Genomic DNA, 16,979 nt, shown 5'->3' with positions numbered 1-16,979 from the left:
AATCAATTTCAACTCCTAAAAGTTTGGTGTGAGGTGATGGGGAGATGATGGTGTTGTTTAGTGATACAATGTTGAAAGTGTTGGTGGGTGATGCTGATTTAGTGGGTTGGAAAATCACAAGTTTTGTTTTTTGGGGAATTTAAAATTAGTTGAGAGTTTGTAAGCCAGGTCTGAACTGCTAGAAAGGATTGTTGTGTTACATTGTGAAGTTCTTGAATTGAGGAAGCAGCACACATCACCATTTAATCATCTGCATATTGGATGAGAGAGAGGCTTGAGGGGTTGAGGTGTGGAGGTTAATTGTAAATATTGAGAACAGTAGTGGGCCTAAGACTGAGCCTTGAGGGACACCTGGAGTCATTGGTTGAAGGAATGATAAAGTTTGTTGCCAAGAAACTGCTTGCTGGCATCTAGTAAGGTAATCCTGGAACCAGGCAAGGGTAGATTGACAAGAGTTTAGTTCATAGAGAATGTTTAGAAGTTTACTATGAGAAACCATATCAAAGGATTTTGATAGGTCAAGGAAGATAGAGGATACATAATTACTGTTGTTCCTGTGATAGTTGACAGTATTGGTGAATGACATTAGAGTGGTTGATGTACTATGAAATGATCAAAAGCCATGTTGAGTGTTGGTTAGAAGATGCTAAACATGCAGGTAATCAGTAGCTTACTTGTGAATGACCCTCTCTAGCATTTTGGACAGTGGTGATAATATTGCAATTGGGCAGTAGTTAGAGAGATCTGTTGAAGAGCCACCTTTATGTAGAGGTATAATCGAAAGCTGTGTTGAGTATTGGTTAGAAGTTTGTTAGTATGCAGGTACTCAATAACTTGCATGCAAATGACCCTCACTAGTATATTGGACAGTCTTGATAATATTGCAGTTGGTCAGTAGTCAGTGAGATCTGTTGAAGAGCCACCTTTATGTAGAGGTATAACATAAGAGGTTTTCCAAACAGGAGGGGCTTGTTCTGCTATGGATCTATTTATAAGAATTGATATAGTATAGCCTATTCCATCTGCTGTTAGTTTTAGAAATTTGGCAGGTAAGTCGTCTGCAGTTAATGGTGTGGGTTTTAGCTTTTTAAGCATTTTTTTTATCGTCTCTGTAGCTACAGGTTGCAGGAAGAAGGTCAATTAATATTGGAAGAGGCAGTGGTAGTTCTGATAGTTGAGGGGGTTTGATTGTTGGACAGTGCTAAGATAGTTTCAGTAAGGTATTTATTAAAGTGAGTAGCAATACTGTCTGAATTATTAGTAGTGGTAGGAGGGGGTGTACTGACTTTGCCTGGTAGAAGTATATTGTTTATAGATGTCCAGAATTTGTGTGGGTTATTGGGGTGCTTTGTATTTATGAGTAGTAATTTGTTTTGTCTTGCTTTATTTGCTGCTTTGCTTTACTTCTACGTTCCCTGTAGGTTTGTAGAGAGGGTTGGCACTTTATTTTGTTCCAGGCTGCCCAAGCCTTGTCTCTAGATTTAAGTAGTGATTGTTTCTTCTGTTAACCATGGAGCATAGTTAGATTTAACCCATCTATTTCTGCTAGTGGCCTGAGAGTTTAGTATAGTTAGGAAGGTAGGTTGAAGCAATCAATTGCTTCCTGTAGGGATAGAAGTTTCAGTGGTGTCCAGTTACAGTGTTTGAGCATCTCCGTAAGGTTGTTGGGGTTCAGGTGTTTTTTGCTTCTTATTTGTGTAAATGTAGTTTGTTTAGATGGGTTAGCTTGTTTCCTAAGTAAATAGGTTGGGAAGTGGTCACTGAGACTATCTGGTAGACAGACAGAGTAGGAGTAGAATATCAGATTTGTCCCTAGGAGGAATGATTGTAGATTGAGTTTGTATGTCATTTTGTGAGGTTGAATTGTACGGTTCATAGACTGGCCCAGGGTTTGGGTGCAAGTCCCCACTGAGAGTTAGCTTCAGTGCTATGTGGACTAGAGTTTTCAAGAATCTGACTATGTGTTTATCATATTTCTGAGAGATGCTAGGTATGTTTGGATGGGGGAGAAGGGAAAACCGCATATGGTCTAGAGTTGTGATACTGTTGAACCTTGCACGTCGAGCAGTGGGGAGTATCACTTTTCTGGACTCGGAAGAAGGCAGCAGTCTTACAGATGTCCCACAAGTCTATGCGGTTACAGACATAGACAGGAAGGGGATCGGACTGCAAGGTCTGCAGTCTGTACTCTTCATTCCGGAATGCACACGTGCGTGCTCGGCTGGAAACGGAACTCTAGCTGCTGAAGAGAAATGGCAGGCTGCTTTACTGGATGAGGAGTTATGGCTGCAAACAGACTGCTTAAAATGCAATGGAGGAAATATCTACTTGCTTTGAGAAACACAGGTTCAAACCCTCAACCTTAGATACAGGTAGCAAGAACCTGAATTCCCTACCACTTCTGAAAAGCATTCAGATTTTTGCCTCATAGTTTTGTTCTGTTCCTCATAAAATCTGCGGTTTTCAGGATATTCAGACATTTGCATTTCAGACTTCATATTCTTCAGAAAGTACATGGTAACAAAAAACATTTTATTCTAGCAATTTTCTAAGTTTATAAGATGAATATTTGAAATGTGTCCCTATTTTTGGGGCTGTATTCCCTCATTGGCTTTGTGCATTTTTTTGTGCTAAGAGGTTGAGAGCTATGGTGAGAAGTGAATTCACTGAAAATGTCTGGGGGCTGTATTTCTCCATTCTTGGCTTTGTCCAGTTGTTTTGTGCTAAGAGGTTGAGAGCTATGGTGAGAACTGAATTCACTAAATGATAGCCATTTAAGTTTCAGTCTTCCCGTCTTTTAAGAAACAGTTGATTTGCATAGTGATATGTTGCTCTGACTGTAGTGCACAGGGTCCTGGTTTCAAGAATTGGCAGTGAAATTCATGGTGGTAGCACAGCATTTTATTCTATCAACTTTCCAAGGTTTATACAAGCAATGTTTAAAATGTGTCCCTGGTTTTTGGGCTTTTGTCCCCCCCAATAAATGTTGGCTTTTTCCAGGTTTCTTGTGTTCATGTGCTGCAAAGTTGAGAAATACAGTTGAGTGTTAAGTGGATTTTACAAGGAGCTAAGAGCTTCAGGAGAAGAGAAGTTTAGTGCTGCTTATGTTGAGTCAGCTTGCATTGTTTATAGCACAACAGGTATTGTACTTGCTTTTGATGCAGAAGACTGTGGGTTCTACTCCCACAGTATGTAGATGCATTGCTGATACTGTACTGTGTTGTACTTCTAAAGGGGGTGGATGCTGCAGTCCTGAGAATGTCCTCTTTGGTGGAGATACCTAGTAACTATGAACTTGTTATCAGTTTGCCATCCATTCCCTACTGCAATATTACTAGCTTATCATTTAACAGGCACTTTATTTGTCGATGAAACAATGAAATATAAAGTTGTTTCTATCAGCAACCTATTCATTATTTACAGATTTATTTAATGTGGAATTATTTAGATGACTTTTACTTCTGCAGAGATTGTTCATATTTACTGATACTGGTGGATTGTAGTAGTGTGAGTAGACTTTTATGATGGAAATGGTGTAAATTGGGCAGTTTTGTCATTATTGGTGCATGCATTTTTTTCATTGTTTACTGTAAAAATGTTCAAAACAGTAAATTTAAAACATCCTCTAACAACTGTACTGTATTATACAAGGAATATAATTTAATACAATCTGGAAGGTGTATCAAAGAACACATGTATGTTTCATGTGCAAGGGGCTTATGATTTGAAAACAGCCCAAAGTTAATCTTTATCTGCACTGGCCAGATGTATTTTCTTTGAATGCGGGTTTCAATGCTGTTTCAATGAATGTGAAGAGCACTTTTACTGCTAAGTCTATTTTCATTGTAAGACTGCATTGCTTTATTTAGCAGATGTCTACTAGTGTTTGTGCTGTAAAATGTAAAATAAAACTTTTAAATGAAATCCAAATCATCGTAGAAGTAAAGCAGTATGTACATTATAGTGTTTATGGTAAATGGGGTGAAATAGCCAAGTAATAGGACACTGGAATGCCTGCAAGGGGAGGCCCCATTTGACCATGATTTTATGAGGGGGGAACGGCAGAAAACTCAAAGACAGCTCCAGAAGATTATAACTTTCAACTGTCCAGATTTTCACAGAATGAATAGATTTTTTGCTTCTTATTTTTGGCCTGTTCCTCATAAAATTTGTGGTTTTCTGGCAAATCATTTAGGAATGAAGTCACTAAATAATGACAAACATTGAGTTTCAGACTTCATACCCTTCAGAAAAATGCATGCTAAAGCAAGACCTGTTATTCTATCAACTGTCTAAAGTTTATACAACAGCAGTTTTTAGTACTGTCTGCACGTTCCCCCAATATATTTGGCCTTGTCCAGATTTCCTGCGTTAAGAGGTTGAGAGGTATGCGCAAATAAATCACTTTATAGAATTAGGTATATCCAAACCTCTCAACTGTCCCTGACTTTGGCTCAGAATGTTGCTCTCCCCCTAATAATCCCTCTGCAAAATGGCAATTTTGGAAGAAAATGTGGAGGGTTTACAAGTAAGAAATAATTGTAATGATCAGAGTTATAGATTACTTATATTTCAGAAGTGCATGTAGATTCTCTTATTTTGTCAGCTGTTCAAGTTATACTAATATTAAAAAGTGTCCCTTCTTTGACAGGTTCCCAGCTGTATTGTTTGGCTATTTTATAATTTTGCATCACCTTTTGGGTCCATTTTTCATAAAATTGTGGTTTTTCTGCAAATTGGTGGCAAATCATTAAAGACTGAAGTTAGAAAATAATGACAGACATTTGAGTTTCAAATTCCATACCCTTCAGAAAATTCATACTAATGCAAGACTTGCTATTTTATTGTTTATAAGACCAATATTTAAAAACTGTCCTTAGTTTTGGGCCTTTGTCCCACTTCTATTTATGGCTTTGTTCAGAACTCTTGCTCTGAGATTGAGAGGCATGACAAATGTGTCAGGGCCATCACCGTCAGCCAGAGACATTTCAAATTGTGACATGATTGTTGCAACCCACTCCCCCATGTAGTGACTCTGGATGTGTCCAAGCAAGGCAAGGAGCAGTTATGCAGTGTAAGTGTGCAGAGTATCCCCCCATCCAAGGTAGACACAAGTACTATATTGGTTTTTCATCTGTCCTTGATTTTGCAGAATGTTCTGGTTTTCTGTCATATTTTTATACTGTTGATTTATGCTTATTATTATTCAGAAAATGCATGTTTTGCACTTCCTGTTGCTCTGTGTTTAAGTAGCAAGCCTTTAATGACCATCAGGTAAGCTTGACTAAGATTGTAAGATGCAAGTAAGCTTTAATAATCATACTGTTAAAGGATTACCAACACTGAAAGCATTTTTGTTGTTGCCATGCAGAGAATATTTACGTAACTATAAGCCTTAGGCACTGAAATGCATATGACAATTTTTGTAATAGTAATTAATTGTAATTTGTAATAAATGACAGGATTACAGTATTTTCAGAAGCTCACTACATTTGTAGGAGACTTGCAATCATCTTTGCAGGCTTTACCACTAAACTAAACAGAATGCCAATATATCATGTATGGTCCATAACCTGTGCAGTAATCCTTTAAGCAACTTATCTTGACCTTGTTTCTTGTTTGCTGTTCATTTTTTTACTTTGATCATGTTTTCCCCATGAAGCAAGTAAATAGCTGTTGTCAGGCAGCAGGTCTTTTTTGGATAAGAATCATTTTTACAAGTGGGGGTATCACAGAGATTGCTACTTTCAGCATGTTACTTGGTACTTTTATAAAGCTGAATATAAATTATAATTAGAACTGCAGTGCAAGGAGAAGTGGTCTGAGTTGAGTTCTGCTTGTTTTTTATACTTGATTTTGACTGGCATTCCAGTAATGTATTTAAAAAGTAATTTATTTTTTCATGTCTCACAACCTTTTTGTTTCCATCTAGATATTAAGTAAGCTGTCATGTAGCCAATGCATTGAAATATTGTTTTCTTCTACACTTCATTTTGTCTTAATTGGACTCTCATAATAACAGTTTGGCATCCAGGGCAGCATATTTAATTAAAGTCCCAGTTTTTGTGGTTTTGAGCATAGCTCCACCCCTTCTAGTTGGCCACACTCCTTCCCATTGTCCCCACCCAGTAATCTGTCTCCTGCAGCCCCCCTTTGATTTGAAGTTACCAGCCACCACTGGTTTAAAATCACATACACTGAATGGACTTTAATATGTAGAAAATAAGTGTTTGCTGGATCTCAGGTTTGTAGCGCAGATAGCAAATATTTTAGGCATCCACGTCCTGTGGCCTAGCTCAAAAAAATCATTTCCTTAGTTATACCTATTTGCTTGTCCAATATTTCTGACTCTGTAGGGAAATTTTAAAATCTGCCAACTCATTACTCTCCCAAAACATATGATCCCAGTGACCCCTTTCTTTCCATCACACCTCCAACATGTGCTATCTGCCTGAGGAAAAGTTCTTTGAAGTCTGCTTGGGATATAAAGATACTTTGCAATTACTTCCAAGCAAAAATCCTAAACCTTCTGGACTTTGTTGCATACTTGGGAGTTATACATGTGTCTTTCCATTGTTCCAATGTAAATTGTTTTTTCAGTCATATTTCTAAATCTCTTCTAACCTCCTCTGATTGATTGTTATAGTTATTGTGCAATATTTTACATGCCCTTCTAATAATCACTTTTAAACAGCAGCTTCTGTTCTAGATTTAACTAAAAACTCTACCACAGCAAGTCAATCACTTAGGATTCCGCTATCCCTATATCTTTGCCTATACTCTGATATCAGTCCTGGTATGGAAAGGCAGTCTCTAACCTGCAGTTCAAGCTCCTTCTTGGCCTCATCCCATTCTATTACTTTTCCCCTCTCTAGTTATTTGCTTCCAATACCTTGGTTCTTTTGCCAGTTTTCTCCAGTAAATTCCATCCCCTCTTGCCTGTTTTCTGTACTCCTACTTGAAGTTTTCTCTAGTGCCAAAATGTCCTTTCTCCATTCTCGTGCTGGCTTAATTCTTAGAATATTTTCTACTATTTTATAAATGTAATATTCTGTATTGTTGCTATTATACTTCTTAAGAATCTGTATCCAAAACCCCACTATCCTTATTTCTTGAATATAATGCCCCTTTTGTCATGCATCTGTCAAAACTCTTCCCACGACTGGAATGGCCACAACACTATCTCACTGATAAAATCAAGGACCTAAATCATAAAAATTAAGCAGCCAATCTCAAAACCTTAGATCTCTTCTCAGTATCATACAAGCACCTTAGAGATGACCTCTGCCTCTCATGTAGAGCATTAACATCATGTTCTGTTAGACCTATTACACATTCAGAAGTCCAGATAGCATCAGAAATACCTGCTCAAGGGACTTCAGTCTCCATTATAGGAGTAACAGAATATGTTTGAGGTTTAGGCACATATCACACAGAATACCACTTCTACAGAATTGATTTTCCATCCACATAAAGCAGAGTACTTCTGTTACTCTTCTCAACCATAACTTGGATGAATGGATGGGTAACCACAATTTCACACCTGGTTTAACTCCAGTTGCCCTAAATGGACAGGAGAAACTAGTTCACCCCATTGTTGGAAATTCAGATTACAAAATATAAGGGCTAATAATTACCAAAATAATGCAGGGCTACGCTTCTTAAGATTCTCACAGATCAATAGCTTAGTAAGCACCTATGAACCTATGAAGCTATTATGCTTTATATTCATTACATATATTTCAAAGTTGTCTCTAAGTGTATTTCTTGCCTTTCTTTTCAGAAGTCTAGCTTGTCCTTTCTGTTCATCAGTTACCTAAACAATTCTGACACCCAAGCATACTCTCTTTATTTTAGGATTCTCATTAAAAGTGTACTTTTGCCATAAAGCTCTGTAAAGTTTAAAAGTCTTACACTCTAGCTGTGTAAATAATGATTTCATTCCATTTCCAGATGTATTACTGTTCAGCATCTTGTATTAATTCAAAGAAATGTTGATCATCTACCAGGAATTCTTTAGTTGCAACAAACTGATCCACTGCTATCCTGGAAGATGGCTTGACTGTAAATTTTTGATTGGCCTAGGGATATGTTAGTGTAAGCTTAGGGGGTCTGAGCCCTATCCCACCCAGCTAGGACATCCTGCCATACAAGAATGTCTACAGTTCTGAGAAATATAACATAGAGAATTATGACTGGGTCTCTAATTGTAATCGTATTATTATGTGCTTGAGACATGGATACCAACAAATTTACCTTGAAAGTAAAGCTCGAGAAGTGAATCTTGACATCCCTATCAAAAAAGTAAAATAAAAAGCTAAAAAACTGCAGTGCAAGTAGGAAGGAGACAACAGTTGACCAAATGGATACATTTATTAACAAGTTGAGCGCTTTCGTTCCTTGGTAAATGGAATGCCATCAGAACTGAAATCAGAGGTTAAAAACACATTTAAATATACCTCCTCAAAGTCATGTGACCAAACCAGCCACTAAAATCACCTAAAAGATTAACTCAAGAACCATTATAAAATTGTAAGTTTAAAATAGGGTTGATTGTGCATATTTCATTAAGCCTAGGAAAACTCATGGCATTAAATGTCAACTGCCATTTTAATTTACATTCATCAAGATGTTCATTAATAATTTGCCCCTGGGAATCACATGGTATTTGCTCTATTACTAAAAAAACAAATGAGTGTGTATCATGTTTAGATGTATGTTTATACAAAGTGTTTGTCATTTTACCTTTCCTAATGTTTAAAATGTGTTTGTATTGTTCTAAAGTGTACAGAAAACCCGCTTTCTCTAACTCCTAACTCTGTCATACTAGCTGGCACCCCAAACACCAAAAGAAAATGTCGGTAGTTAAAGAACATTTGGTCAGGGTTGCCAGGATGGTATCACATTTGGAGGAGTTTTATATGGAATGTCATACAGTGCTAGAAATCTTTACAAGGAGAGGATACCTGGATAGTTTCTTAAATTAAATTAGAGATGAAGTAATAAGAAAGAGGGAGACTGGTATATATGCCCATATTTTAGGCAACCAAAACAATGTTGTAATTGCAGTGGAAGAGATCGAGAATGCATGCATTCAAGAAGGTAAGTGCAGACTATTCATTTTCATGTATGCTGTGTATAGTGATACTATGCTTATACAAAAATTGGAAGCTCTTTTTAACAGACAATGATGTGATGATAACAATCGGGCTAAAACCACAATTTACCTATAGGAGAGACAGGTCTTTTAAGAATTATCTTGAGGCCAGTAAAAATACCTGTTCTGAAAATAATATACACAAATTGGGAACTTTCAAGTTGCTCACAATGCCCCTTCATCATTATGTATGACAGCTTTAATGTAGGAGGCATTATCTACAAAATAAATGGCCATTTTTCCTTGTCGAACAAAGCAAGATTATTTAACTGGCTTGTTATTAGCCTATTTGGAGAGAACACCACCAGGGCTCATATTCAAGCAGCATCTGTTTTATCTACCTCTCCCAAATTTGATAAATAAAGTCTATGTATTTTTCTCCCCTTAGTTGTTGTTTGGCAAAATAGTAAGCTTAATTACCTATAGTTGTAGTTTTTCTCCTTATAGCTGCTGCTAGTAAAACAATAAGCAAAATTACATATAGCTGTATTTTTTCTCTCCTTAGTTGTTGTTAGGCAAAACAGTACGCTTAATTACCTAGGGCTGTATTTTTTCTCCTTATAGTGGTTGCTAGTGTATAGTAGGTTCTCCTGTTTGATTCACAGCTGGAGTGCCTTCTGTGTGGAGTCTGCATGTCCTCCCCGTGGTCGAGTGGCCTCCGAAAGACATGCGTGAATGGGCGTGCCTTCACTGAAGGTTGGATGTCAGGCTGGCAACTCAGCGCCATAAAAAAAAAAAATCTACTGCCAGTCATTAGCGGACCGGAGTTCCGCTGTGGCGACCCCTAACCAGGAAAACCTGAAAAGACAAACAAAAAACTCTATAGCTGTTTTGTGATTACGGCGGTATGTTACAATTTCCATAGAGTGTTGTTTCCAAATAAATAAAAACTACTTATTTTAAAACTAAAAATTACCAAGGGACTACTGTTTCTTTAACTTCCTACCAGCCTTCAACCCAGACCATTTTGTTGATTGTTTTTTCTGGTCCCAAGCACACTGATTTGCTCTATCTGTTCCGTTTGCACAGTCCTCTTATTTAACTACCTGCTGCTTATGTCTTTTAATGTAATAAGTCATAACCAGACAAAACAATAGTTTCAAATCTTCCACATATCAAAACTCAGTTACTACTAACAATTATTCCACCCACCCTTAACATTATTACTTTAACTTAGACAGATAGAAACATGAGTAGTAAGCAATACGATAACTTTATACTCATCATTCCTGTTATTTCTATTATGGCTCACATAATCTCTTATCATACAGAACTTAACACAGAATCTATGTACACTACCCCCTTCCCAGATGCACTACAATTAAAGCATACAAATTTAATAATAGCACCAACTATCTATAATCCTACAAACATAAACCAAGTACCACTTACCTTACTCACACAATAAACCTATCCTAATGTTACACAGAAATACGATAAGTTTAAATCAAAATATTTAAATTTATAGTTCACATTACATCACAGCTCATACTTAGTCAGGATATTCACCTCAACCCTGGCCCCCAAACCAATCCAACCCTTTTAGATCTTCACACCCCAACCTAGCCCTAACAACTATTAACTCTCCCCAGAAAAGGTATTGACTTACTATTACTTAATATAAATCTCAGAAGCGTCATGAACAAAATTCAAGATTTGCATACCACCCTTGCTCTATATACAGCAGATATAGCCCTTATAACAGAAACCTGGCTAAAACCAGACATCTCTAACAATGAAATACTTCCCCCAGGATACAATATACATAGGCTAGATAGACAACAGACAAGATGTGGTGGTATCCCCTTTCTATACAAAAACAATCTCAATTTAGAAACTTTAGACCTAACCATCCCAAACTTTAACAACACTTGAATACTGTTTACTAAACTAAAAATGAAACCAAAGAAACATCTGTACATAGTGGGAGACAACATCCCACCTGGGAACAATCTGACTACTCTAGAACACATCCTACATTGGACAGCAACATCCCTCCCTCAGGAAACAATTATAATGGGTAACTTTAATATGGAATGGCTCTCCTGTAGCTCTCAAAATCCCACTGGACACATGAACCTACACGGTTTCTCACAAACAATCCAAACTTGTACTAGAGTAGACAAAACATCAAACAAACTTTCAGTACTGGACTGGATCCTTACAAACAAATTTATCCCTACACTCTGGCTGTCTCCCAGCCAGCCTCAGTGACCATATTCCAACTTACATTCTCCAACACTGAATAAACCCTCAAAAACTTAATACCTAATACCAAACTCAGGATAAGAAAAAAATTATCCCCCAAGACTTCATAACTAGATTAAAAAAGTGCAACAGGGCACCACTCAAAAATCTCCCTTTAGATATTGCATTTGAATACTTTATATCAACCTTCCTCAATATCCTAAACATCTTGCCCCTACCCCAAGAACAATAAGGATGAAATACAATTATGCCCCCTGGATAACCAAACAAACAAGATCTCTGTTAAAAACTAGAAATAAGGCCTGGGAGAAATGGCTCAATTAGAAAACTACAACTTACAAAGAAACATAGCTAGAACTGCCAAATAAATTTAAAAAAACATATTAGACAGGACAAAACAAATTAGCCTATCAAAAAAAATCAAAAAAAAATCAAAAAAACCCACAAATGTTCTGGGCTGCCATCATAAAAATCCTACAGCCAGGACAAACTAGTACTCTCTCCCCAGCACTCACCGATACTAAAAACAGCATAGCCTTACAATTTAACATGTACTTCATTGAATCCTTACTATCCCTCACAAACAGTAATTGCTCTTCCCCTACCCAGACTCACATAGTACCCACACTTGATCACAACTTCTCTTTCTAACCTGTCCCAATAAGCACCATAGTTAAATATCTCAAAAGGCTTAAACCTACTACACTTGCTGCCGACTAGCTACATACTGAATACCTAAAAATCTCCTCAGAACCAATATCCTATCCAGTACCCATATTAATACATTGATCCATTTCAGAACAAGTCCCTAAAATTTGGAAACATATATATTATCCCTCTACAAAAAGGTGGAAACTCAGACAGAATTATCAAATTACTGGCCAATAGCTATACTATCACCATTATCTACAACACTTGAGAGGTGCATCTATTCACAAATCTTGAACTATCTAATAACCAACAATATCCTATCTATCACTCAGCATGGTTTCCATTCTAATCATACTACAACCACTGCCCTTGTTAACTTTACTAACATTATTAACCAGTATCATAATGAAGGCAATTTAGTTTCCTCCATCTTTCTTGAGCTTTCCAAAGCTTTTGATACTCTCTCTCTCATTCTAAACTCATAACTACACTCTTGGAACTTAAACTTACTGACTTGGTTCCACCAATATCTAACTGGTCACCAGCAAGCTGTAAAATGGCAACAAAATCTCTCTTCATTACTACCTGTAACCTTGGTAATACCGCAGGGATCTATTCTGGGTCCTCTCCTTTTTATTATCTTTATTAACAGTCTTCATACAGCCACCCCATTTGCCTCCGTAGCTCAATATGTGGTTGATTTCACCCTGATTTATGCTGCTCCAACACTACAAAAGCTTCAAAAAAATCACTCAGCAGTTATTCAATGCAGTGGAATTTGGCTAAACAATGCACAACTTATATTTAACCCTAACAAAACCAAAACTCATGCTCTTCTAGAGCTGCGGTCCCCCTCCCACCATTCAGTATATCATCATCACACCACACAATTATTTCTCTGGTTTCCCAAACAAAATTACTTGGAGTGGTCATTGACCATAATATGAAATTTGATATACACATATCACAGACAATAGAAACAAGTTCACAAAAAACTAGGAACCCTGTACAGAAATCATTACTTTCTAAACAAATCTTCAAAGGCCACTACAGTAAGAACCCATCTTATCGCAACACTACTATATGCCTCACAAATTCTCACAGATATTAAGAAATCTGACCTAGCAAAACTCGAAATTTGTTTTAATAAAAGTACAAAGTTTGCTACAGAATCACATTTCAGATCCCATAATTGTTTGGCTTTAAAACTACCATATCTACTTGCTTATAATCAACTCACCTTCACCCATCGAATACTAAATCAGCCAGAAAACAGAAAAATCACCAGTACTTCAAAATCTACTAATACACTACTCCAATAACAGGGTATTGCATTCCACTAACAAATCCATCTTAAATATATGCAAACCTAGCAATGCAGCTGGAGTTTCACTTCGCTCAAACTGCATAGCCAAAACTTGGAATTCCATGCCATTAAATAACAGAACAATTAATAACACTTTTGACTTTAAAAAACTTCTCAGATCACATCTATCTGAATCCTGGACCTGCTCTTGCACAAACCCAGGTTAGGAAATAGATGTCTTAAGGCAGCTAATAGAATGCAACCTGTTATTTTATATTTGAATAGTATAGCCTACTATGCATATGTGTACTTAACTTGCTTGTTTTTTTTACCTTCAATAACAGTACTGTTATTCTTTTTTATTCCTACCTAGACTATATGATTGCATTAGTGAAATGTATAACATGCATTTTTCATTTTGTGCTTTGTATTTGTACATTGTATAAGTATCGTACTATTATTTATAAATGTAGAGCTTTTCTCCCTGGGCCTCTGCTGAAAAAGGATATTTTGTCCATTCGGACTTTCCCAGTAAACAAATGTAAAATAAATAAAAAAAATAAAGTAGTTTATATGGCCAAATGTAAACTGTATCCAGCATATTACAGTGGAAAAACTTCCAGGAAGTTTAAAAATAGGATCTATGAACACCTTTTAGACATTCAAAAAGGTAAAATGACAAACGCTTTGTATAAACGTATATCTAGGTATGATAGCCACTCTTGTTTTTTCAGTAATAGAGAAAATACAATGTGATTCCCAGGGACAAATTATTAACGACATCTTGATGTATGTGAATTAAAATGGCAGTTAAGACTTAATGCCACAAGTTTTCCTGGACTTAATGAAGCATGCACAGTCAACTCTATTTTAAAGTTAAATTTTTTTAATGGTTCTTGAGTTAATCTTTTGGATGACTTTAGTGGCTGGTTTGGTCACATGACTTTGAGGAGGTATATTTAAATGTGTTTTTAACCTCTGATTTTAGTTCTGATGAAGTTCAGTTTACCGAAGGAACGAAAGCTCTCAGTTTGCTAATAAATTTATCCATTTGGTCAACTGTTGTCTCTTTCCTCCTTGCACTGAAGTTTTTTTATTTTATTCTTTGTTTTGTTGGGTTCTGCAGCTGTTGTTATATATATATATATATATCAAGAACACATAATGATAGGTTAGGACAGGACAGCTGATCATAATTCTTTGCAGTGCATTAAAGCTTTATGTACTCCACGTACTACTAGTTACAAATGAACAAAAAAGTGCAAATAATTTTGATGGCTTTCAGATCCACAAAGCACTTAGCAAGCTCTGTCAAACAGATAGTAACACATCTTGCATCAGGCAAATGGAGAGAAAGTCATGGATGGATTGCTGCCACAGACAGCAGACAGAAACAAAGCTGTTTTAAATTCTGCCCCTGTTGGCCAGATTACTGTCACAGACAGCAGGTAGAAATGAGCTATTTTAAATTCTGCCAATGTTGGATGGATTACTGTGATAGAAGGTAGAAACAAAGCTTTTTTAAATTCTGCTACCGTATGTAGTTTGCTGGCTGGTACTGGCAGGTCTTAGTGCATAATGTGACAGCTGATTTTAACAGCACCTAGGAGGATGCTTAACAATTGTTAAGATCAGATCTTCCACTACTGAAGTGCTTAGCTTTTTCCCAATATCACAGCGGAACCATTACACTGCATGCACTACATAAAGGATTATGATTGGTCCTCTGATCAAAACTAGATTGGTTTGTGTTCAAGGCATAGATGTCAAGAAATTCACCTCAAGACTGGCTATCACAGAAAATCAGTGGAAGGATGTTAAACTCATTTGGAATTTAAAAAAAAGCCTGTCTCTCTCTTCTGTAGTGGCTGCTGACCATTGTTAATGTTCTAGCATAAGAGTAGTGCTTAACAGCAGTCAGAGGTGTTTAACAACCCTGTCTTTTCACTGATACCAGAGTGTAACCATGATGCGTCATGCTCTACAAAGCAGTTTCCAAAATGACAGTTGCAATGCAACCTCCTTTCAGCACCAAATAAAAGGTGTCCTTTACAAAACAAAACAACAATAAAAAAAAGTTTTCTCTTTCAGCATAATTATTTTTAGGCTACTGATGAACACTAAGGATTTTGTTTAAGGCAAAATAATCTGCTCCAGCCAAACAGGTTTTTAAGGATTCATTTTAAGACACTGTGAGCAACAACGAGAAAGCTCAAACACATTCATACTGAGCAGGCACAGTTTGAAAATTGCACTCTGTTTTAAGGAGGTTGTCAGACTTTACATGCACAGATCTAACTCAAAAGTATTAGAAATATTTCAGGCACAGTATGTGGTGAGCAAGATGGCATTCAGATCAGGGCACATTTGCAGCAATAACTGAGAAAAATGCAAGCTGTTTGTACACATCGTCACCAAAATGCTTTCATCTTATTCAAAGTCCATGTAATACCTTGATGTTAAATGCATATACAGAAAGTGGATGCAGCAAAATAAAAATGCAAGTATGTCTAAAGGTTTTGTAACTTTGTGGTAATAACTTAAAGGGTGTCAGTGTTTACTAGATAATGAAGACGTAAAAGACTCTGGAGAAGGGATGTTTTGAAAGCACTGGAACAAAAGCTCAGACGAGGGAAAAAAGAACACAGGAGTACATATGAACTTTAAGGTAGCTCAGTATCTAGAGGTGGCCATGGACTACGTTCACAGAATTCCTGAGGGTATGTTTCCACACTGAATACTAAACAGAACATTTTGCAAGAGCATGTGCAGCAATGGACAGCTTCATACATAGGATCTGGGGAGGGATGCATAAAAGGGTGTGTGCCATAGGGTTGTAACAATGGAATGCGAATGAAAACAATGTAGTAAGATGCTATGAGAAATATCTGAATCAGTGGGCATGAATTTCTAAAGCTTCAACAGACTGTGTTGAAGCAGAGAGCTGCTATCTGCAGCATTCCTCATAAAGATCACATTATTCAACCTGCATTTATACTCTCCATCTGCAGTTCTCAGGAACATGCAAATTAGGATGAGCAGGTTGACATAAAGGCATAGTAGACTTCTTTTTATTGATCTTATACTCCATTACTCACTTAGCAAAAACAACAAGGAAATGTCTTTCCTGCTATGCTGTTCCTAGTTAGGTCCCTGTATTGCTTCTGTCACTTATATGCAAAGCATATTTGTTGGTGAAGTAGTGGAAAAGTATGTCTCTTTCCAGAATACCTCAATAATTTCTGTAGAGGAATTAAGTGAGAAGTCAAAATCATTTTCATCCTGAGTAGCTCATAGTACCCAGTAAAGGCCATCTGACTCCTACATAAGAAAATTAAGCCACTTTTTTATCAGAAAATGAATTGACATGTACTTACCGGAGCCCATGTCATTGATCGGCCAGCAAGGAAGTAGCCACCAACTGTGCCTCGGTTGGCACGGATTGAAGACTGAAAGGCAAGATAAAATTCTAATGTAAAATTTGCATAAAATTTCAGTCATGTTCTAATGTTTAAAGGAAAACAATGTTTAATTTATTTATTTATTTTACAATTTGTTAACCAAACCAGGTAGGTGAACTGGTCTTTTGATCCTTTTCAACCTCAGTCTAGGTGCAAGTGAACAGTGAAGATGAGATTGCATTAACACAATTTAGTA

The 16,979-nt window shown here is 36.8% G+C and overlaps 1 protein-coding gene across 1 annotated transcript in view; it reads right to left on the bottom strand.

Moving 5' to 3' along the window:
- Positions 1–16,729, bottom strand: part of SLC5A9 (solute carrier family 5 member 9) — a 919,403-nt gene extending 902,674 nt beyond the window's left edge. The window contains exon 1 of the mRNA XM_044085977.1: positions 16,700–16,729. Within this exon, the coding sequence (XP_043941912.1) occupies positions 16,700–16,714 (15 nt within the window). The 5' untranslated portion in view covers positions 16,715–16,729. The remainder of the gene's footprint in view (positions 1–16,699) is intronic.
- Between the last annotated feature and the right edge of the window lie 250 nt (positions 16,730–16,979).

The sequence above is a fragment of the Protopterus annectens genome, chromosome 10.part0, assembly GCF_019279795.1.
Source record: "Protopterus annectens isolate FY-2018-M chromosome 10.part0, PAN1.0, whole genome shotgun sequence".
NCBI classification, from domain to species: domain Eukaryota; kingdom Metazoa; phylum Chordata; order Ceratodontiformes; family Protopteridae; genus Protopterus; species Protopterus annectens.
Note: the sequence above shows the minus strand (reverse complement) of the source record. Positions and strands in the feature narration are given on the sequence as shown.